Genomic DNA, 22,235 nt, shown 5'->3' with positions numbered 1-22,235 from the left:
GCCTGGCAGCCATTTTGTTAACTTATTTTGCCTTTTGTTTGACTTTGCCCTCCAACTCTTCCTTCACATACATCAAAGGAGAAAATCTTAAGTACAAGAATATGGCAAATTCAGGCTGAAGTTTCCTGACACTGTGATCTCACTGGTGTTTATTACAGAATTTGACATATGCTGGTTCATTTGCCATTTATTTTTCCCAGAGTGGATCATGAAGGAAATAAAATTTTCTCTTCTATTATGCTGAGAACTTTCCCAACAATTTGTCATGACCACCTTCCAGGGGTTTTCTAATCACCAGGATCACTTGGTAAAGTTCTATATGTAATTCTTAGCTGTGAAAGCCATTCCTGGACAAAATTTGACCTCTAAATCCACTGAAGAAATCAACAGGTTGAGAAAACCGTGCTCTCAAGTTATTTTTTTCCTGCACCCTGGTGGTGTTGGGGTAACTTTCAATCCTAGATGAAAACCTTCTGTTGTCAGGTCGCCCAGGTAACATCTTATAGTAGCATGGTAGAAAAGGAGTGAATTTGGAGTCAGATCTACTTACTCACTGTGTGAACTTGGGAAAGATGCTTAATTTCTCTGAGCCTATCTCCTCATCTGTAAAAATGGGGATAATATTAACCTACCTCACAGGGTTGTTGTGAGGAATAAAAGAGATGACACATGGAAGCACCTAGCCATACCTGGCAAATAGGTACTCAATAAATATTGGTTTTTCTTCCCTTTCCTCTTGCCCTTTTTCCCCGTAAGTATTGATTATGGGAAAGCAGTCCCTTTTATTCTAACGGTCACTTGGAAAAGAGTAGGAGACTTCGAACTTTAAAGAACTGGCAATAATAAATTATGGTGGATGAGGCTGTTTAAGGTGGCTCTCAAGAAATTCCTCTAATGATCATCCATCACCATATAGACCTTTCTGTTTGGACCGTATATTCTAAGGTTTAGGTTCTATTGGGGAGATAATATTTAATCGTAGGGAAGGGTTTTGGGGGCTACAAGAGTTCCCCTCCCTAGAATATATGGTGAGAGTATTTGTGGGGCTATTTGGAAGTAAAGGTAATTTAGGGCTACTTTCACCTTAGTATCCAGGATTATGAGTAAAAAGGCTATCAGTCTGGGGCTTTTATAGGTGATTTATCAACTTTCAGGTGATGCTATGGCTGAGAGGCAAATTTTACCAGAACTTTCCTTTTCATGTGGTACAACAGGTAATTTTAATAGGAGATTCACAGGATGCACTGGTTTGTTTTAGGGTGTGGAACTTTGGTTGACTAAACCTGGTAGAAGTCCTAAGCCCTTAACGCAGGACGATATGTGAGCGCTAAAACTGGCTTATGTTGGGGAAAGACAGCATGGAAATTTTATGGAGAAACTACACTCTTACCTTTCAAGTAAAGTAAGATCCGTTAGCGATTTCAAGTGACCCTTTACCAACGTAGTGGCTGGGCAACTCTCTAGTTCACTGGGTACATTTTGAGAGCAGGAGGCGGTGGGCCAGAGGAGAGAGCAGAAAGGGATAGATAAAGTCCCAGGCATGGTCGGTCTTACTAATTTCAGATGTAGAGCGTGGCCAGGGCCCAGACTCTGTAATTCTCATCCTATAGATCTGGCTGAGACAACTCCGGCCGAGAAAGTGTCCTACACTTGGGCAGAGGCCCCGGATCTCCACAGCCAGAGTCCAGCTGGGTTTTCTGGCCAGTGAGAAATTCCCAGCAGAGATTTCCTTGTGGGCTGCGGCCTTTTATTTGGGAATTCCTATCCCCCACGTCAATCTGAAGCCGCCTGTGTGACCTCGGGAGGGTGTCTTGAGCCGGAGAAGCCAGTCCCTGGTTTTTCCAGCCGAAAAGGTGAAAAGGGACTAAGGTCGAGCGGCGCCCGGCGAGATCGACAGGGCAGCCCTACACCACGGAACGACCGCTTGACCTGCTCGTTCTTCTCTTCGTTCTCCCGTTCCCGGTTGTTCCTCCTTTACCCTAGCCAGACAGGGCCGAGAAGTAACGGCCGCGGGCGTTGCCGGAAGTGTCGTAAAACGCCGGATATCCGGTTTCTCTGGGCGCTCAGGGAGCTGACGGAGAGGGCCGCCGCCCAACAGTAGACGCTGTCTCCGCCGGCCCAGCCGCGGTCTCCGGTGTGTGAGTGAGCCCGGGCCTGGTCCCCTCTCCCTCCGCCGCCATGGGCTGCACTTTGAGCGCCGAAGACAAGGCGGCGGTGGAGCGAAGCAAGATGATCGACCGCAACTTGCGGGAGGACGGGGAGAAAGCGGCCAAAGAAGTGAAGCTGCTGCTACTCGGTGAGGGGCTGGGGGCGGGGCTGGCGGGGTGTTCCAGAGGGCCCAGGCACTTGGGAGTCCTGGGCGGGGGATCAGGCCGGGCCGGAGGAGAGGACCCCAAAGGATCTGGAGGGCGTGACGGACGTGGGGCGGGGTGTGGGGGGTTGGTGGCTGAGGCCGGAGGGCGTGATGAGGGGGTGGGGTTTTGGGGTGGTAGGAATTAGGCTGGAGAGAGGGTGTGCCTCCATGCTGGAATTGGGTTCAGCGAAGAGAGCTTGAAAGTGTGGTCCAGTAGGACATTGAGACTGTATTAGGAATATGGGAAAAGCTCATAAAGGAAGAGCTGATGTTAGGGAAGGTTTTGCAAGGGAGGGGTTGGAGTGAGTTGGTAGCGAGGACGGGAGAGTGTGTTGGGCTTGTATAATGGCTTGTGAGTTTGGAGCGTGGTGGTATTTTATGACAGGTTAGAGTTAGGAGGCTTGAATAATTAATATAAATAGAGAGGGGGGCAGGGACAGAGTGGTCACATAGGATCTTGTCATTTATTAGAGAGTGGGCATTTTGAACTATCGGTAAGGTGGAGGAACTCTGGGTTATCCAGGAGCAGGAAGATGTGTGGTTGAGATAAATGACAAGTTCTCAGGTGTAAAGGAAAAGAGTTTGGGTGCAGAAGCTGTGTGTACTTATCCATCTTTTTCTATTATTTTTATTCTCTTAAGGTTTTATAACTCCTTTCCTTGTTTTTATAAAGTGGGAGGTTGTGTGAGCTGAGGAGATTTAAGGACTTGCTGGTTTGAGGTTTGTGGCATAAGATGTGATGATAATAGATTACACAGTGGGAGTTGCTGAATAGTTGCTAGGGATGATGTGCAGTGGGACTGCAGTTATCTTAGGATAAGATAAATATTGGACATATTTACTGTAAAAGGTGTGACAGTGACAGATTTCTGGTGAGCTGTTCTTTTTTTTTTTTTAATATTGGCTTCAGGAATTACTTTTATTTTACCTGACATTTGTTTTAAGTAGCTTTTATGTACAGTCAGATGCATTTTACTCAGCATGGTTAGTTTTAGAATTTTTGAGAGACTGGTTTCTAGAGGCTCAGTAAATCACATAAAGTACCCTGGCATCAGCTTACCAAAAGATCAAGCCACATTTCTTCACCTTTAGTATTTTCTAGGGATCTGTCAGGGAAGACTAAATAAGAGTAATGGTTTCTGTAAGCAATAGAACTTTACTTTTTAAAACAAGTGATTTTTGGGAAAAAGAAGTTGCTTTAGGAGAAGTGCCAAATTTTTATGGTGTAAAGCTCCAGAGGACACCATGCACCGCCATAACCCAGGGTTTATTTTGTACTCCAGGGTGTTCTGGGTGGCCATGCTAGTCTTTTCATATTAACATGTTTGATGGTTTGTAGATTGCAGAAGCCCTGGTAACAGCTTTTTGGATAAAGAGGGAAAGTTATGCGTTGGAGCTTGAGCTTTCAGTTTGAATACCCGATCTTACAGAACATATGAAATAAAATTGAAATTCCAGACTGCCACTCTCCGTATAACAGTATCATTTGTGAATGAGCGTGGTCCCTGGTACATAGTAGGTGCTTCTTAAATATATACTGTTAACCAGCATGTGCCAGCTAATGTTGGACATTGCTCCTTGGGGCCTTTCAGATGTTTGATATAAACCAAAATACTCAAGGCATTAGCATTGTCTCGATTGATTAGTTATGAAAGTAGAGGTGTATTTTCATCTTCTGTGGTTATTTTGATTTACATTCGTCATTAGAGATCCCCTCAGGACATTAGCCTATTGTGATACAGGACTTTATAAATAGTGCATTTAATTAAAACCAAAATTAAACACATGATCACTTAGGGAACTTCAAAAGCAGTAAGTAAAAACATTTGCTTTTACTTTTCATCAATTTCATTGTTTTAAGTAAGATTTTTTAATATTCTTGAGCAAGTTAAATCAACAAATTCAAATAGGTGGCAGAGAGAGATGTTCTTGCTTGAACCATAACAACACACTTATGAAATTAAAGTTATTTTCCTTGCTATTTCTGTTAGCAAAATACACCCATCACTGTATACAAATAATTTTCTTTTTGCTGTCGAATACCTCCTTTGATGTACATGCAAGTCATTTTTACCTCATCACTGTAAAACTATCAAACTTGGTCTAAGTTGAGATCTATTTATTTACTTTTGGGTTTCCTGGCACATAATAGGTGTTCTTTAAATATTACTGTATTTCCTTCCTTGCGGGGATGTAATTTAGCATAGTGATTAACAACATGGGCTCTGAAGTCAGACAGTTTCAAATTCTAATTTCCAGTTACCAACTATAACCTTGGAAAGTTGTTTACTCAATTTCTCTCTGCCTCAGTTTCCTCATCTTTAAAATGGAGAAAACAGAGGTACTTCATAGGATTGCTCTGAGGATTAAATATGATTATAATGTGAAGTAGAACACAGTCTGGCACAAAATATTAGTGTAATGAATATTAGCCACCATTGTTATTATTATATCAAAATGAATGTTACAGATTAAAGGTACTATAGAAATTCAGATTAGTTAAGGAAGAATGCAGTATTATAATTCTTTGGTTACCTTTGGTTTAAATTTCTTTTAGATGTGTTATTGAGAAGCTCTTGATATACCAAATTAGTGTTTAATCATAATATTCTACAGAAAAACAAAATTATGTTATGCAGGGCTTCCTAACCAGAGTGTAGTGCATAGGAAGGCATACAGTGTGCTGTTTGCAAATGTTTTATGGTTTTGAAATTTTAAATCATTTTTATGATTTTTAAATCATTTTATGATTAACTTTTCAAAATTTTACAGCAGTTGGAATGATATTTGAACATTTTTGATATGATTCCATCAGTAAAGTTTGAATTTGGCAATTGAAAATATTTGATTTGGAAGGTTTATACCAATTAGTATTTAATATCATCTGTAATATTTTGTATTTTATTTTTCATGTCATAATTTTATAATATTAAGAAAATATGTATTATTTTCACCAAGTCCCTCCAGCTTACCTCAGTAAGCTTTACAAGTATTACCATTTTCAGCATGCGACATTATGTGACCAAAGTTGGGAATCACTGGGATAATGCATAAGAGTACTGCTTTTGGAGTCTCATAAAACTGAATTCAATTCCCACCTCCATTTACTAGCTGTGACACCCAGAGCATGTAACTTAAACATATGAGTCTTAATTTTCACATATATAAAGTGGGGATGTGATGCTTATTTCAGAAGATCAAATGAGATAATGTATGTAAAATACTTAGCAGATAAATATTCACTAAGTGGTGACTTCTGTCATTACAATGATGTTTGGAAAACTTATCATTTTAGCTACTTTTTTAAAGGGTGTTTCAGACAGATATTTGATTATTTTTCAAATATTAATGTACCCTTTTCAAAGATCTTCAAGGAATTTTAATATAACTGTTTTGTGGTAAAAGGAATTAAACATTATCATTTAGTTTTGTAAGTTATTGAATGATCTACTCCTATGCTATCTCTGTCTATCCATTTCTTGATAGTTCCCCTCAGCAGATCTTGAGAAAACATTGTTATACAAAATGAAGTTAATGCTTTGTTCTTTAGGATTTTGCTGGTAGTGGTATGGCAAAGATTAAGTTGTGGGCTTCCCTGGTGGCGCAGTGGTTGAGAGTCCGCCTGCCAATGCAGGGGACACGGGTTCGTGCCTCGGTCTGGGAGGATCCCACGTGCTGCGGAGCAGCTGGGTCCATGAACCATGGCTGCTGAGCCTGCGCGTCCAGAGCCTGTGCTCCGCAGCGGGAGAGGCCACATTAGTGAGAGGCCTGCATACCGCAAAAAAAAAAAAAAATTAAGTTGCATGCAGAGAATTGGAATCATCTAATTCACTTAAACCCTATATTTTATATTTGATTATTTACATTTAAATATCTGCATGTTACTGGCTGAATATGCTTGTTATTGAAAATCAGACTGTCCTTTGATAAATATGCTATTATATTGTCATAAGATGATATCCTTTCTTTATAATGTTTGCTATTTATTTGGCTTGAGATTCCTGGACAGTTATTAGATTTCTTGTGGGGATGCATCTCGTGCCTGGGCAAAAGAAACTGGCATAAAAAACAGAAATTCACAGTGCAAAAATAGGTTTGTTTCTTATAAGCACTTATTATTCTTTGTGTCTTTTATTTGCATTCATCACTTCTGCAGTCTGAAAGTGTGGTATCCTTTTCAGGAATTATAGTATTGTAATCTTGCTTGAGTATGCTAATTATGTAGTAAGTACAGGGATGACCATAGAGTTGGGTGCTTAGTACTTAGTAGATTTGACAGGACATGTAACTTTTTAATCAGGGCTGCAACTGTGTTTCTTTAAAACTTTTAGCCTATTGAATGTATTTGCACTATTACAAAAAGTCTTTTAGTTTTGGAGCAGTGGTCTCTGATAAAAGTAGTTTGTTCTTTTAGAGAAGTTAGGTAGAACCTCAACTTTATCCCTCCCCCGTGGTGCTGAGCTGCTTCATCCTCTAGTTGCTTGGAAATGAAAAGGGAGTGGTTGAGTCTCTACAGATATTTCCTCTTTTTTTCTGAACCCTGTCTCTTCTTTCGCAGTTTCTTCCACATCATGCCTTTAAAAAAAAACAACCTGGGGTGTGTGTACCCCTTAGGGCTTCAGAAGATCCATGAACTTTCTAAAATTTTTAGCGAAATTTGTGGTTACATGTGTTTTTCTGGAGAGAAGAGCCATATTTTTCATCAAGTTCTTCTTCCATGGTACTGCCTAACCTCCTTAAAGTCCTTCATCTTTGGACCAGGAAAATCAGTAGCTGGGCAAAAATGGAACATTCAGAATGAAAAAGAAAAAGAAAAAACCTAGACGTTGTGAAAAGTCTTTTACGTCTTTTCTCTAAAAGTTTTTTCCTTGGAATTTTTGAGAAAACTGTTTTCTGTACTTGAGATGGCTCCTCTTTCTCCAGTTCCCCCAGTGATGCTTGCCTCAAGTCAATATATCCAGTACAGAACTTGCCTCCCCTCCTCACTTCTCTCCCCCAAATCCACCTGTTGTGAACTTTTGTGTTCCGGCATTGTCATTCTCAAAATCATCTACACTGAAAACTGAACTCGTTTTTTTAACTCCTGGCTTGCTCTCATCCATATAACCAGTCAGTTGCCAAGTGCTATGACTCAGTTGTTACCAGATTTTTGTATTTCATGGGCCAGTAAAATTAATTTTTTTGTTGTTGACTGACTTAGGATTCTGACATTTTATTTTTCTTAGTAAATACATTTAAAAAATATCCCAAGGTCCATCTATTATTTCTATTTTAGTTCCCTTTCCTCCATGAAACCTTTTTGATGTTCTGAATTGGATATGATCTGTCCCTCTTTTTGAAACCTCATAGTACTGTTTATGCTTACTGTTTACCATATATTATGGTTATTTGTATACTTAGCAGCTCCTCACTATATATGGTCCTTGAGGGCCAAGAGAACTAGGTATTTCTTTCTTTTTTTCTTTCTTTTTTTTTTTTTTTGCGGTACGCGGGCCTCTCACTGTTGTGGCCTCTCCCGTTGCGGAGCACAGGCACCGGACGTGCAGGCTCAGCGGCCATGGCTCACGGGCCCAGCCGCTCCGCGGCATGTGGTGTCTTCCCGGACCAAGCACGAATCCGTGTCCCCTGCATCGGCAGGCGGACTCTCAACCACTGCGCCACCAGGGAAGCCCAGAACTAGGTATTTCTTATCTTTATATCTGCTGCAGCACCTAAGATAATGCTAAGGTGTTTTGCCTGAAAGGAATAGAAATTCATACTTCTTCCAGTCAAGGAAGGCTTTGTTGAAAGGACACAGTAGGCACCTTCATAGGCATCAGACAAGGATAGATAAGAAATGCAATACAACCAGGTTGCATGCACATGGAATGTAATACATGTCCCCTCCCCCCATTTCTCCTAGAGTAGACTGGTCACTTGCTCTGCTTTGTTGGTAAGTCACCTCTTCAGAACAGCTTTCTCTGTTCACGGGACTTCTTTGCCCCTACTCCCCTTCCCCCAGTCTTCAACTTTGACTTACTCTCATACCTCTGGCTCTCACACTGCCTAACCTGGTAGTTCAGGCACTTCATGTCATCTGACTCAGGTTCCCAGGATTCGCATTCCAGGTTCCTGGGAAAGAATATCAGATTGGCCCATCCTTGTCAGGTGCCTACCGCAGTCTAGTCTTCTGTGGTGGGAATATGGCAGGGCTGTGGGGTATCATGAGTTTCATAAGGCTGACCCTTTCAGGGACTAGGTGGGTCAAGTTCTCAATTTAAAAGGCATGGCTAGAAAGTTAATGTTTAATAGATGACAGTGCCTACCACCTAGTAGACACTCACTGAATATAAGTTGAAAATAATGGAATGAGATGGAAATATTGAAGAACTAAACATATCATTGCTTTAGTTTTTCTTTAATTCACAAGAGCATGCCTGCTAATTCTCAACATTAAGTTATCATTTTGTATGGTTGGGAGATGTAATTAAATTCAACTTGAGGTAGGTGCAGGATTTTAAACTCCCATTATCAATGCATCCAACTCAGAATAGTTAATGTTACCTGATTTTAATTACCTTCGATTTTAATTCAGGAATTAATTTTCTTAAATGCATATAATCAGTTCAGGGTCTATGTTTCATTGTCCCTGCTTTTTTCCAGTTAATTTTCCCCCCTATTATTTTTATGAGCACCAGAAAATTGTCCAGAGCTAAGGGAAGAGGTAAAATGGACCATTTTGCTCCTTGTTAATAACGTTGCTTAGAGGTTTTTGTTAGGGAGTAGGTAAAAACATTTGGCAAAGAGATTGCTCATAGCTTTTAGTTACCCATGCTGTGTCTTCTCCTGTTTAGTTTAGTTTTGTTTTATTGCGGGGTGGGGCTTGTCGGGGGAAATGGGGAGGAAGAGATGTTTTAAGTATTCAAGAGCTAGAATATTAGCAGTAAAGACCAAAAAATTTAAACGTGGGTCTCATAAGAATTGTCTAGAGCAGTGGACACTAAATTTGTTCAGATTACTGAAATTTGTTTTAAAATTTGTTTTGTAGTCAACAGAATACAGTAGACTAGCACTAATAAAATCCATCTATTTGAACTAGTAACTCAATTCAGAAATAGGAGATACCATGTAATGTAGGGCAAAGAGCAGAGACTGAAAACTGGGAGAGCAGTCCTAATTTCTGAGCTTCATTTTCCTTTTTCTGTACAATGAGGTCTGACCTCAGGGGTCCCTTGTCTGTGAAGTTAATATTATCAACTAGATGGAATATTTTAGCAAGTTATAAAGCGGGCTATTTTTGTGTTATTTCTCTTGTTCTTGAGTTTGATTGAAAGTAGTTTAACTTAATAAACCTGTTTAGGAAGATAGTTAAAAACTGAAGTTAAAAACCTGAAAGACATAAATTCACAAAGTACCCTTATGTAAATGTTCAAGAGAATATAAAGAAGTTCTTCTAGTATTTGATTTCTCCACCAATTTTAATGATCTTCACTTTGGTACAATTCTTTATCAGTGCTGAGCAAGTTAGAGTTATCTTTAGGCCTTTATCTATCCAGGCTATCCTTTTACCTCCTTGGTAATCATGTATATCGTTTCTGTAATTCAGGCTGCTTGAACTGAATAACATTGTGTTAGGATCACTGTTTAATTGTTCTAGTTTTGGTGCAATGCTGTATGTAAATGAAATATACTATTTTCGATGTTTTGCTATTAGGTGGTAACAGAAATGAACATATCTGGTAAGAACCAAGCAAACAAAAGATACCAAAAAGACCAAATTTGTTTGACTTGTACCTGAATAATGGCCTAGGTGATCTTAGAAACAATTTTCAGGAGGGTATAGTCTTTTTTTTTTTTCTTCTTCTTTTTTCTTTTTGGCTGCGCCGCATGGCTTGCAGGATCTTAGTTCCCCAACCAGGGATTGAACCCAGGCCCTCGGCAGTGAAAGCACGGAGTCCTAACCACTGGACCACCAGGGAATTCCCGGATATAGTCTTTAGACATGAATTTCCTTTGATTTCTAAGTTAGACTTGGAAGATACTTAAAATTTAAGACTGTTAAGGATTAGCTGAGATGTTATTGTATGCATTGTTCCATTACTATTTTGCTGCTATAGTCATCAGTCTAATTTTCGAATGGGTAAATGTTTTAACATTCCTACAAAAGTCTTAGTTTTTTGGATAATGTTAGTATTTTACATCTCAAAAAGTTTTTGTCGCTTAACTTAAAAGTAGATCGTATTCTAAATTTTTTCTAGCTGCTCATGTAAATCTACAGCTGGCATGTCAGGCATCTCTCACCAGGATTAAAATATGCACTATTTGTATATTTAAATTGTTCTTGTATCTCCTGCTTTTATTCATGTGGCCTGGTGTTAACACTTATTACACTGGTGATTTAGGGACCATTTAAATCAGACCTCTTTAAAATTGGCAAGGTAGCTGGATTCTTGTCATATTGTAATTAATCTTCCTGTAGTGGTTGATTGTGCAACCTATTTACACTGGGTCAGATACTCAAAATTTCCTTTATTCTTTCAAGTTGGATTTGAAAACCAAAATAGTATTCCATTGAATTCTAAGAACTAACGAAAAGGTTACATTGTATTTGGATTTCTGTTTTAGCCATGTATTGATATCCCTAGTTTTTATGTTTTTATTTAATGGATAGTGTTGTATATTATGATATGATCTTGGAACTTACCAGTATGATTTTAGAATCATTAAGTTTAAAATATTTTAAAATCAGTTGAGAAACAGCAAAACTCCTCTTTAGTCACTGCTCTTGAGCTAATGTGGAAATGAATTTTGCCCACGACTTTGGAAGTTATATTTTACAAATTACTATAAATTATAGAAGGATTGTTTTAGAATGAGATACCTTTAATAGAACATTTCCCCCGCTATCTCCTGCAGTTAGAACATGGGAATCATTAACTTCAAAACAGGGCTCTGTTTGAAGTAATGATATAAATACTATAATGATTTATGTAGATAATGTAGTTCTGATGTATGGGATATGATAGCACAGTCTTAACTTTTCTATGCAGGTTATTTCAATATTGAGTTATTTATTTCTGAAAATAAAAATTGAACTACTTCAGTTTAATGATGTAAATCTTTTCACTATTTTGCAATATTAATAAATCCTGACATGTTTTGGTTCATTTCAGATTATTAAAAATAATTTCCTTCCTTTCTCTACTTCTAAGAAGAGAAGTATATTTCTTATTCTTTTATTTTTGTTATTATGGTTGCAATTAAAATCCACATTCATGTTCTCATTGGTATTTGTAGTTCTTTCAACTTTTTCTAGACTACTTAAAAGTTTTTTAGTAAGCTTTTTGTTTTGGAATAATTTTAGATTTGTAGGAAAGCCGCAAAAATAATGCATGGAGTTCCTGTATACTGTTCACCTGATTTCCCTTAGTGTTGATGTGTTACATAGCTGTGGTGTATTTGTCAGTACTAAGAGATTAATATTGGTGCATTAATGTTAACTAAATTTCACACTTTATTTGAATTTCAGCAGTTTTTCCATTAATGTTCTTTTTCTGCTCCGGGATCTAATCCAGGACACTGCATTGCATTTAGTCAAAGCCACTTATTATTAAGCTTTTTGGTTTTTAGTGTTCAGAAGGAGGCTCATTTATTGACTTATTTATGATTAGGTATCTCTGGTTGTCTTATATGTACAAAGGTACTTTCCTAGCCTGGAAGTATAAATGAGAAATAGACAAAACTTTTAAGCAGTTCAATTGTGGAGATATACAAGTAAACAATGGTAATGGAATGTGGTTACAGAAAGAGTAGCTAGTTTTGGAAGGAGGAAGAGAAGGAAGAGACATATCAGGGAAGTCCTCCCAGAGGAGGTGACATTTGAGATGGACCTCGAGGGATAAATAGGAACTCTTAAGGCAGAGACTGGAGAGAAGCACATCCAGACAGAGGGAATAGTATGTACAAAGACTCAGAACTATGAGTGAGCAAATAGATTTGCCCTGGAATAAAGGGTTGGCACGGGAGGAGTGTAGGAGGTAAGGCTGGAAAGGTTTGCAGTGGATTTGGAGAGTATTGATTTGAATTTTTAGTAGCTGTATTTTTAAAAAGCCACATTTTATTATAGATAGATAAAGATAAATATAGATATAATGTGGGGAAGCCATCTAGAGACTTTGCTTTCTCCTCCCTCTTATTACCTGCCTTTTTTGCCATTCCACTACCATTTGCCATTCCAAATTCCGTTTGGGTTTTGACTTACAACATTGGTGAGCATTTATATGGTAAAGGAAATTGAGATTGTAGGCATCCTTGGGAATGTGGAACTGAATTTGAATTGAAACTGAGTTGAAATTGTAGGCAACTGAATTTATAATATTTTGTTATTGGTGAATTTTTAAAGTTGGTATTAATTTACATTCAATTAAATAGGCATGTAGAAAAGTGCTGTATGCTGCTGTCAATGTTTGAGACTTAGATGGGGATATGATTTTAATATTTTTAAATGTAAAAATTTGATGAATGGATTTAACATTGCAGTTAACTTTGTAGGACATCTCCACTACATACGAATTATTTGTGTGGGTTAAATGTATATTTTACATTTTTATCTCACAAAATTTCGAGGCAGAGCTAGTAAGAAATGTACCTATTCAAAAATAGTTTTCAGTCAGGTCATATGTACATCCCATAATTTAGCATTAGCACCATAGTGACATTTTGTTGCTCTGCTTTCAAAGAAGTAAAGGGAAAGTTACCAGAAGCCAAAATTAGAACATTGCGGGAGCCAGAGAATGATCCCGCTTCTTGCTCGCAAGTGATTGATCCCTTAAGCATTCTTTCTATATTCCACAAAAGTGAGGAAGAAACCCCTCTTCTCCCTCTAAATTGGCCAGTTGCCCAAAGAGAACACATGATCCTTAGCAACACTCGAGTTACCTTGTTCATATTCTCAAGTGAAAAGATTTTGAGGAGAGCTACTTGGCTGAGTGAGCTGCCTCTTTTTTTTTTTCCTGTTTAATCAAACCAACATTTTCCTTAGGTGATTTATGAATGTTAAAATGGCTATTAGCTTTCTACTTTATGGTTTATAAGGCTTGTAAAATGATAGGATCATGTCCATGAAAGATGTGAAACTGAATAAATGACGCACTACTGTGTAAGCCGGACATATTTTGGTTGTTAGGGAGTTAAAAAAATTTCTCCCCCTCCCTTATTGCATATTCACCCTCTGGAAATACTTAATGAAAAAGTAATTGATATTGGGGAGGAACACATAGGTGACTTCAGAGATAACTGGTAATGTTTAATTTTTTATATTGGGTGATAGGTACATAGATGTTTGTTTTGTCACACACATGTCATAAATATCCCTTTTTGTATTCAGTATTTAATTGAAACAACTTAAAAAGTTTTAAAGGCTGAAAAAGGGGTAATTGATTCTAATTAACTTAAAGCCAGTTCCATTCAAGGTGGTTTTCCTTTTTGTTTTGTTTGGTTACAAGGAATAGAAAACTCACTCAAACTAGCTCAAAGACTTGGAGAGGGGAATTATTGTTAGAATAGAGATAGGTTTTATGAGAATGAAGGAAGACCTGAAGAATCAGGCCGCAGAAACTGAGGCAGCTCTGGCGTTGGCCAGGCTATTTTCTCTGCCTTTCTTCTGTTTCTTTCTCATTGTCTTCATTATTCACTATTTCTGCCTCTTTTTACTTTCTTGTCTTTACTTGTTCTCCTTGGTCTCTTCCTCTCTTTTTTGTCTTCTTGGTCTCTTTCCTCACTCATTTTCTATCTCTTCTTTTGTATGGATTCTCTTCTCTCATGACATCTCTAAGTCTCTCTGTGCCTTTGTCTATTCTGTTTTCTCTCCAGATCAACTTCCTCTGAATTCTTTCCTTTATGGTATTGATGTGCATGAAGCCCTATAATGGTAACCTAGGTTTTCACACATTGTGACTTTGTAGTTTAGGATGACTTTTTCTGTATCTTCCAGTACAGATTCCTCAGAAAATCTGGCTGGTCCTCCTCATCTTTCGGAGCTAGATCACACAGGGTGTAGGCCCTCTGTCCGCCTGTACTGGGTGACTCCTGTGTCAGGTATTTACTCATTATCCAGCCACAGAGAGGGGCATGGCCCAGATCCTGTAGGCCACCCACCCTGCAAATGAAATAGGGATTTCTCCAGAAGGGGTTATGGGCAGGCAGATACTCTAATATATCAATTAAGTTTTATCAAAAATTTCTTAATGCATTTTAAGCCTCTTTGGTGATTGGTATGTGATTGCTTCCTAGAAAAATCTTTTTCAGAGAAGAGACCCATTATCTTTGTCCCAGTCACAACTCATTGCTATCTTTTATTAAGATATTCATTCATTCACTGAACAAATATTTAATGATCACTCACAATGTTTCTTGCACTCCTTCAGGTATTAGGATACAGAGTGGGCAGGACAGATTCATAGCAGTTAATTTCACTGAAACGGATGGTGGGCACAAGGGAGCTGGGACTGGGTTTTGAGAGTAAGGTTTAGAGGGGAATAGGGAGAACAGGAGGCTTGTGAATGAGTCCAAATTTATTGTCAAGTATAGTTGTGAGATGAGAGTTGAAGGCATAACCAGGAATGGGTGTGGGGCTGACTAAAGATAGCAGAGTCATGGAAATCTTCTGTTTCTGTTAACTGCCTATATCAAAAATTCCATCTCTTGCAACTGGCATTTGCGAAATGTAATTAGGCAACCACTGGATCTCATAGAAACTCAAGCCATTCATTCCACAGTTATTAATGTGTCTACTCTGTCCTAGACTGTGCTCTAGATTGGGGGTAGAGGCACAAAAAGAAGGCACTATTTTGTGCTTTCGAGGAGTGTGCTTTTGAGCTTAGGACTAGTGGAATACTAAACAGGCACCAACCCAAATAATTAAAATAATTTGACCAAGTATTAGTGTTGTGGTGTTTGATATTAACCTGTAGGATCAGGTTGAATCTGGTCAGAGTCACCTTGAGGGAGAATTACATAGATGTGGAAGGGTTTTCAGGTTGTACCAAAAAGAGTTTAGTTACCATTTTAATCAAAATCAAGAAAACCCATTAGCAGTTTATGAGATTAGGAGCTGGAAAGAGAGACAAAAAAAAAGTTTATTTTTGAGTAGCCAGAGCTGGCTAGAGATAAAATGAGGTAAGGTGACTGGGAAGGACAGTTTGGGACTTGATTTTGGAAATTAACCTCTGGGACTGATGCTGAAAGGGAATAATCTGTGCCAGCCAACAGAGCGGGAGTATTAATTGTGTTCAGAGGGAATGGGGAGGCTTCAGCAAAGATTGAAGTTCGAGTTGAATAGCATTTTCAAAAATGTTTAAATGCAGAGGCTTGGCATGCTTAGAGGGACAGTGGGCTGGGTGAAAAAATTATTCTGTTATTTTAGGTTAAGGAAACTTGCTAATTTCAAAAGAAAAATATATCTAACTTCTCCCATGAGACCATAAATTCCTAAACTTATTTGTATTTGAAGTCTCATTGTCTAGCAATGCCAGGCAATGCAGGATGTGTGTGTGTCTGTGTGTGTGTGTGTTTTTTAAAGGCTGAATAACAATTTTTGTTTGCTCTGTGACATTTTTCCCATCTGTAATTTTGCTAACCATTTCTTTTACTGAATTAGGAAGCTGGAAACTGGTTTTTGTGTTGTGTGGTACCTTGAAAAGCATTTTGGATGAAATGTCATTTTTTACCTTAATCTGAGTTTTTATTATCTTAGCTACTTATACCTCAATAGAAAGGAATCAGTGGGAACAATAGATAATCTTATTTTTGGAAATAGCAGGAAATGTGCTCCTGTGATCTTTAGTTATAGATATTCACATATTTTTTTTAAGAATAGCAATCTAACTTGAATGTTCTGCTAGTTTAAGACTGTACATAGAATATCCTTGAGCATGAATATAGGAGCTTGGCTGCCAGACAACTCTTACTTCCTTACTGTTGCTACACTCTTAATTCTTTCTGCTCTTTGTCCCTTCTTGATCAGTAGTGCGTAATTGAAGAACATGCTGATCACTGTACTATGGTAGTATTGTGGATTGTTGGGTTAATAGGAAGATGTGGATCCATGATTTGATTTGAAGCCTCTGTGTGTCAGAATTAGAGATTTAGTCTGCCTTTAGCATTATAATAATTATAATCATCGAATATTAGAATGCAGCCATAAAGCACATCTAAGCCAAACTCCTTCACATTTTATGTGTAAGGAGACTGGTATTAAATTAGGTGACTTGCCCAGGGTCACAAGCTAGTCATGGCAGAGCTAGGACCAAAGTTTCCTCTTCCATAGAGTTTGTTCCTACATGGTATCCCTAACTAAAAAATCTTGTTAAGTGCCTGAGTTGTAAATGAAAGGTGAAAATAAGTTAGAAAAATCAAAGTTACTGACTAAGCTTTCAATCTGCTGTGGGAGAGAGGCTGATCTGTGCCTATTGCAGTCATATGTTCCCATATATCTGATTTTGCAGGCCTGTAGAGAGACCATGAGCATGTGTTTGTCTAGCACTGGCTAGAGGGTTATCCAAAAATAGTGGCATATTGGGGCTGTGAGACTTCTAGAAAAGGGGGTGTGCTGTAGTTATAATCCTGGTCTTTTAGAAGTTTCGTGACTTCTCTACAGAAACAAGTATTTAAAAGGAAAAGGAGGTGTTTCAGGTGCCACTGGAATAACTACTAGTACATGAGGTAGTGGTGCAGAGACCTGTGGGCAAACTTAAAGGAAAAGCTGCAGAGGTGCAGATGGGTGAGAAGTATGGGAGAAGAGGTAGCAGACAGGAGTATCTAGGGCTGAAAATAGATTTAAGGAAGAAAGTGTTTTTGTTCTTCAGGGTGGGGCAGAGAAAATGACTAATGCTTTGATGTAGTTTGCTGTAGCTTTTAGGTTATAAGTTGATGACTAAGTATGTGAATCCAGGTTCTATCCACGGTATTGTTATTGTGAGACAGCAGCTAAGTAGTTATACCATTTCTATTCAGGTTTTGAACCAACATCAGTATCCAAGCAGTTTTTATTAAATTAAACACTTTGGGCCTTAACATTACTTGGTGGCACTTGGAACAGAGAAAACAGCATTCACAAATAATGGCTGGTTAACATTTACTGAATACCTAGTATGTGCTAGGCACTGTTCTAAGAATCTTCTATTGACCCCTGTTTTACAGATGAGGAAATTCATTATGCCTGATGGCACAGAAGTATGAAAGAGTGTAATATACTCATGTACCTTCTTTGGGCTGGCTTTAAGTTTTCTTTAGTCAAAATGAGAGAGAAAAAAGAGGAGGCATCAGGTGATACTGTGGTTTTGAGTGTCAGCCATCTTTCAGGATACCTTTTTAAAATCAGTGTGTATGTGAGCTGAATGTGTTTACTCATATATAATAATTTATAGTAGCAATTCACTGGCCTTAAAAAAATCTTGCAAAGAAATCATCACCATTTCTTGTTTTTCACATTCATAATGTAGTATATGTTATGGGAAGAAATAGGTGGGCCTGTGATATGGTACCTGCTCTCAAGGAGCTCCTTAAAAATAAAATTTAGAGTATATTTAGGTAAATACAGTGGTTCTACAGTAGAATATAAACTGGTAAATTGTTTTTTGTCTAACAGTATTGGTGATTCTGTGTGCTAACCTGTACACACATTTCTTTCTTGTTCTGTTTGACTGTTTATAACATGATTTTCTAAATTAATTCCATTCCTTTGTTCTCTGCAGATTGCCTTGTTTCTTTTGTTGAGAACAAGACCATCTAACTTAGCTACTTGTCTTCCTTTTCTCTCAAAAATCTCTGTAGCTTTAGCTCTCATCCTTTTTTCCTATTTATATTGGATATCCTTTAGATACATATCGTTTTAAGGATAAATTAAGTCGAACTGATCCCATTCCCTCCTGTCTCTGGAGCCTTTCAGACTATTCTTCCCTATATGTCCTACCGCCTGCCCAGTTCCACCCCTTCTCCCTACAAAATCATCTTCAGTTCCTTCCTCTTCAAGCCATAGAGTCTGTCTTTGCAATTCCTTTATGTCTATTCCATTCTTTATATCCTTATTATTGAAGATTGAAGATGGGCAAATGAATCTCTCCTTAAACTTGTGATGAATTTTGAAGGAAGTTACATAAAAAGATGTACGTAAAATTAGGAAGTTTCAAACACCACATGTGTATTGGGGAAGGAAGGTGAGACAAGGGTAGCAGTTTGGGGAAAACCTAAGAGTGAGAAGTTATTAGAGAGAGAACATACTACTGAAGCAGTGGAGCACAGAGGACTGAGGTAAAAAAAAAGAGTTCAGACCTAATAAGAAAGGGTTATAGAAAATGTTGGAAGAATTTGGAGAATTATTAGGTAAACTGATGGTTTTTTAAAAAAATTTATTATTTTTGGCTGCATTGGGTCTTCTTTGCTGCGCGGGGGCTTTCTCTAGTGTGGCGAGCGGGGGCTACTCTTTGTTGCGATGCGTGGGCTTCTCATGGTGGTGGCTTCTCTTGTTGCGGAGCACGGGCTCTTGGCGTGCGGGCTTCAGTGGTTGTGGCACATGGGCTCAGTAGTTGTGGCTCGTGGGCTCTAGAGCACTGCTCAGTAGTTGTGGCACATGGGCGCAGTTGCTCCGTGGCATGTGGGATCTTCCCGGACCAGGGCTCAAACCTGTGTCCCCTGCATTGACAGGCAGACTCCCAACCACTGCGCCACCAGGGAAGCCCTGATGTTTTTTTTAATAGTGCCATTTGGAGATGATGAGAGGGAAGAGGGGCTTTGAGCTAGAAGTTTGAGAAAATTGCAGCAGTAACATCCAGTAGGTATACGTCAGGCTCAGATGTGTGAGTAGTAGAAAGAATTAATTTGAGAAATGCATAAGAAGAAGATTTTGTTACAGCTTGATGTAAGGAGAGAAGAGTGAGTGGGTTCCAGATGACTCTTAGATTTCGTACCTGGAAGGAAGGTAAGATGGTGGCACTTTTCATGGTGATTTAGAAGCTGAATGGGTCAAAGGCTTGGTATAAAGCAATTCATTCTTTATTTGTATGAAATGCTATGGTACACCCACTGAAACAAATCCTGTATTTAGTTCTGTGGTCAGTAAGAGGTGCTTTCTTTTAAGAGATAGAATTGGATGCCTAATAAAAACTTGGGTGAATATATGTTGTGTGATAATAAAGAGAAGGACAAACTGACATTTTATCAGGGAGCCTTGGAAAAACATGAGAGAGAGAGAGCAACATTTTTTTTTTTTAAATCAGCACCTTCATAGGGTAGAACTTAATGAGATGGGTGAAAATTGATTCTGAGATTAATAAACTTATTATTTCACTCAAAATAATCCAACATCAATGGTAGAAATGCTGTTTTCAATATATTAAAGAAGGTGCACATTACTTCATTAATCTCTACTTTTTGTAGTTAATTTTGTAGTTGCTGCTAACATGGGATAATCTGGGAATTGTGTGTTATAGACTATTTTAAATGTAAGTGGTATGCTTTCGTATTCTCTTCCTCAAAATTGAATCATTAGGGGGTTTTTTTTAGATATGCATGGGAGAAATCACTTCTTTCTCACACTGTCATTAGGAAGTTCTTTGTGTGCTACTTGAATATTAACTGTTTTAGTGCTACCCCGATTATCAATTAAGTGATAATTGATAGAATCTCTGTTCTTAAGTTTACAAGAACAGAGATAAAATCATATATAAATGTCCTTTTTGATTCTTCAAAAATGTAGATGTTTGAAATTATAAAATTATTATTATTATTATTTTTTGAAATTATAAAATTATTTGAACTTTATTTTAACTAACGTTTTTGGTTGATAGAGTTGAGAAATATTAGTAAAGGATCATTCTTATTGAACGATAGTCATTCATCTGTTCAGCAATATTTAGGTAACCAGTTTATGTCAGGCACAGTTCTAGGCCCTGGGAATACGAGGTTAAATAAATGTTCATGGAGCTTATATTTTGTGGAGAAGACAGGAGATGAAATCTTTAATGTGAAGAAGTGATATGTGCTTTTAAAAATATAACAGAGTAAGGGGAGAGAATGTGATTGGGTGGGGGCTGTTTAGATAGATTAGTCAGGGAAGGCTGTTCTGAGGGAAGCAGAAACCTGGGTGAAGAAGATCTTGTAAAAACTTATTCCAGGCAGAGAGAATGGTAAATGTGAAGATCATGAGACAGGATCTAGCTCATTGAGAACCAGTTTGGTATGTTGGAGGAAAAACAAGAAAGCTGGTCTGACAAGTGCAAGATAACGAAGTGGAGAATAATAGGAGTTGAGGGTAAAGGGGTAGACGGGGGCCAGAGCATATTGGGCCTTATTGCCCATGAATTTTATTTTGAGTGTAATTGGACACCATAGGAGAGTTTTGGGACAGGGTTGTGACACGATCTGATTTACATTTTACAAAATTCATTCCAGCTACTGAGTGGAAAACTGACCATAGGAAAGGTGAGGTCTAAAGCATTGGACCATTTAGGAAGCTTTTGCAATGATCTAGGTCTGTGGTTTCCAGTATGCTCATGATCATTGTGGTGCAAGAAGAAACTGTTAGAGCTATATTTAATTCTATTTTTAAAAATTAAGCTCTACTAATTCAGTATACATATTGGTCCCGGCACCCACATTCCATCTGTATGTTAGCTACATGTCACTTACCAGTTTTGGCCTGAGCAACTGAGTGAATGTTGAAGTCATTTACTGAGATGAGATACATGGTGGAGCAGGGTTTGTTTGAGGGTAAGGGTGGGGAAGCAGTAACTTAGTTTGGGCATTTTAAGTTTGAGTTGTCTACTAGAAATATAAGATTTATCAGGTAAGTAATTTAGATATATGCGTCTGGAGCCAAGGTTAGAAGCCAGGGTATAGATTAGAGATCTAAATTTGGGAATCATTAGCACAGAGGCAGTGTACAAGAGCTTTGGAGCCAACCTGTGTGAATTCAAATTTCAGCTTTGCCACTTACTGACTATGTAGTGGTGGACAAATGAATTTGTCATCTGTCTATAAAATGGGGATAGTAATAATATCTACCTCACTGGGTTATTGTGAGGATTAAATGAGTTAACACAAGTAAAGTGTTTAGAATAGTGTCTGGCATGTAGTACTCACTAGCTGTTAACTCTTATCAGTTTATGAGTGGTGTTTAAAACCATGAGGTTAGATGAGATGACCTAGAGAATGAATTTAGATAGAGAAAAGGTCCAATGAGGGAGCTCTGAAGCAATACAACCTTTAGAATTCAGAGACAGGAGGGAGGGCACTGAGAAGGAGTGGGGTAGGAGTCAAACCAGTAGGATGTTGGATCTAGAAGCTTGCCTAATGAAGAAAATATTTCAAGAGAAGTCATCAACTTGGACCAGTTCTGCTTGAGAGTTTGAGTAAGATGAGGACTGAGAATTGACTATTGGATTTGTTAAGATGGAAGTTGTTGGAGACTTTGAGAAATGGGTAGAGTAGTGCGTATGAACACCTGATTGGAGTGGGTTAAGGAGAGAATTGGGGGAAAGAATTGAAGAACATGTATATAGACAACTCATAGGGGTTTTGCTATGAAGAGGAAGAGAGAAAATGGAGTGGTAGCTAGAGGAAGATTTGTGGAGTCAAGGAAAGGTAGGAAATGGGGTGTGTTTGTGTTGATTTTAAGATGGATAGTATAGCAAGTTTGTATAACGAAGTGAGTGACCCAGTGGGTAGAGAAAACTTGACGATATTTGAGTGACATGAGACAATTGTAGCAGCCAAGACCTTGAATAGGTAAAATGAGGTGGGTGAGTGCACAGCCTCCAATTGTGAACTCTCTCCAGCGTTAGTCTTAGACACTGGCAGAGATAGTTAGTTCATCCACTGATAAAGGTAGAGATTAATGGAGGTGCAG

At 38.3% G+C, this 22,235-nt stretch overlaps 1 protein-coding gene across 1 annotated transcript in view; it reads left to right on the top strand.

Annotated features, from left to right (window-relative positions):
• The first annotated feature begins 2,045 nt into the window (after positions 1-2,045).
• GNAI3 (G protein subunit alpha i3) overlaps positions 2,046-22,235 on the top strand; it is a 39,170-nt gene continuing 18,980 nt past the window's right edge. The window contains exon 1 of the mRNA XM_004263142.4: positions 2,046-2,296. Within this exon, the coding sequence (XP_004263190.1) occupies positions 2,179-2,296 (118 nt within the window). The 5' untranslated portion in view covers positions 2,046-2,178. The remainder of the gene's footprint in view (positions 2,297-22,235) is intronic.

The sequence above is a fragment of the Orcinus orca genome, chromosome 1 (genome assembly GCF_937001465.1).
Source record: "Orcinus orca chromosome 1, mOrcOrc1.1, whole genome shotgun sequence".
Taxonomy (NCBI): Eukaryota; Metazoa; Chordata; class Mammalia; order Artiodactyla; family Delphinidae; genus Orcinus; species Orcinus orca.
This window is presented reverse-complemented; position numbering and strand designations above follow the sequence as displayed.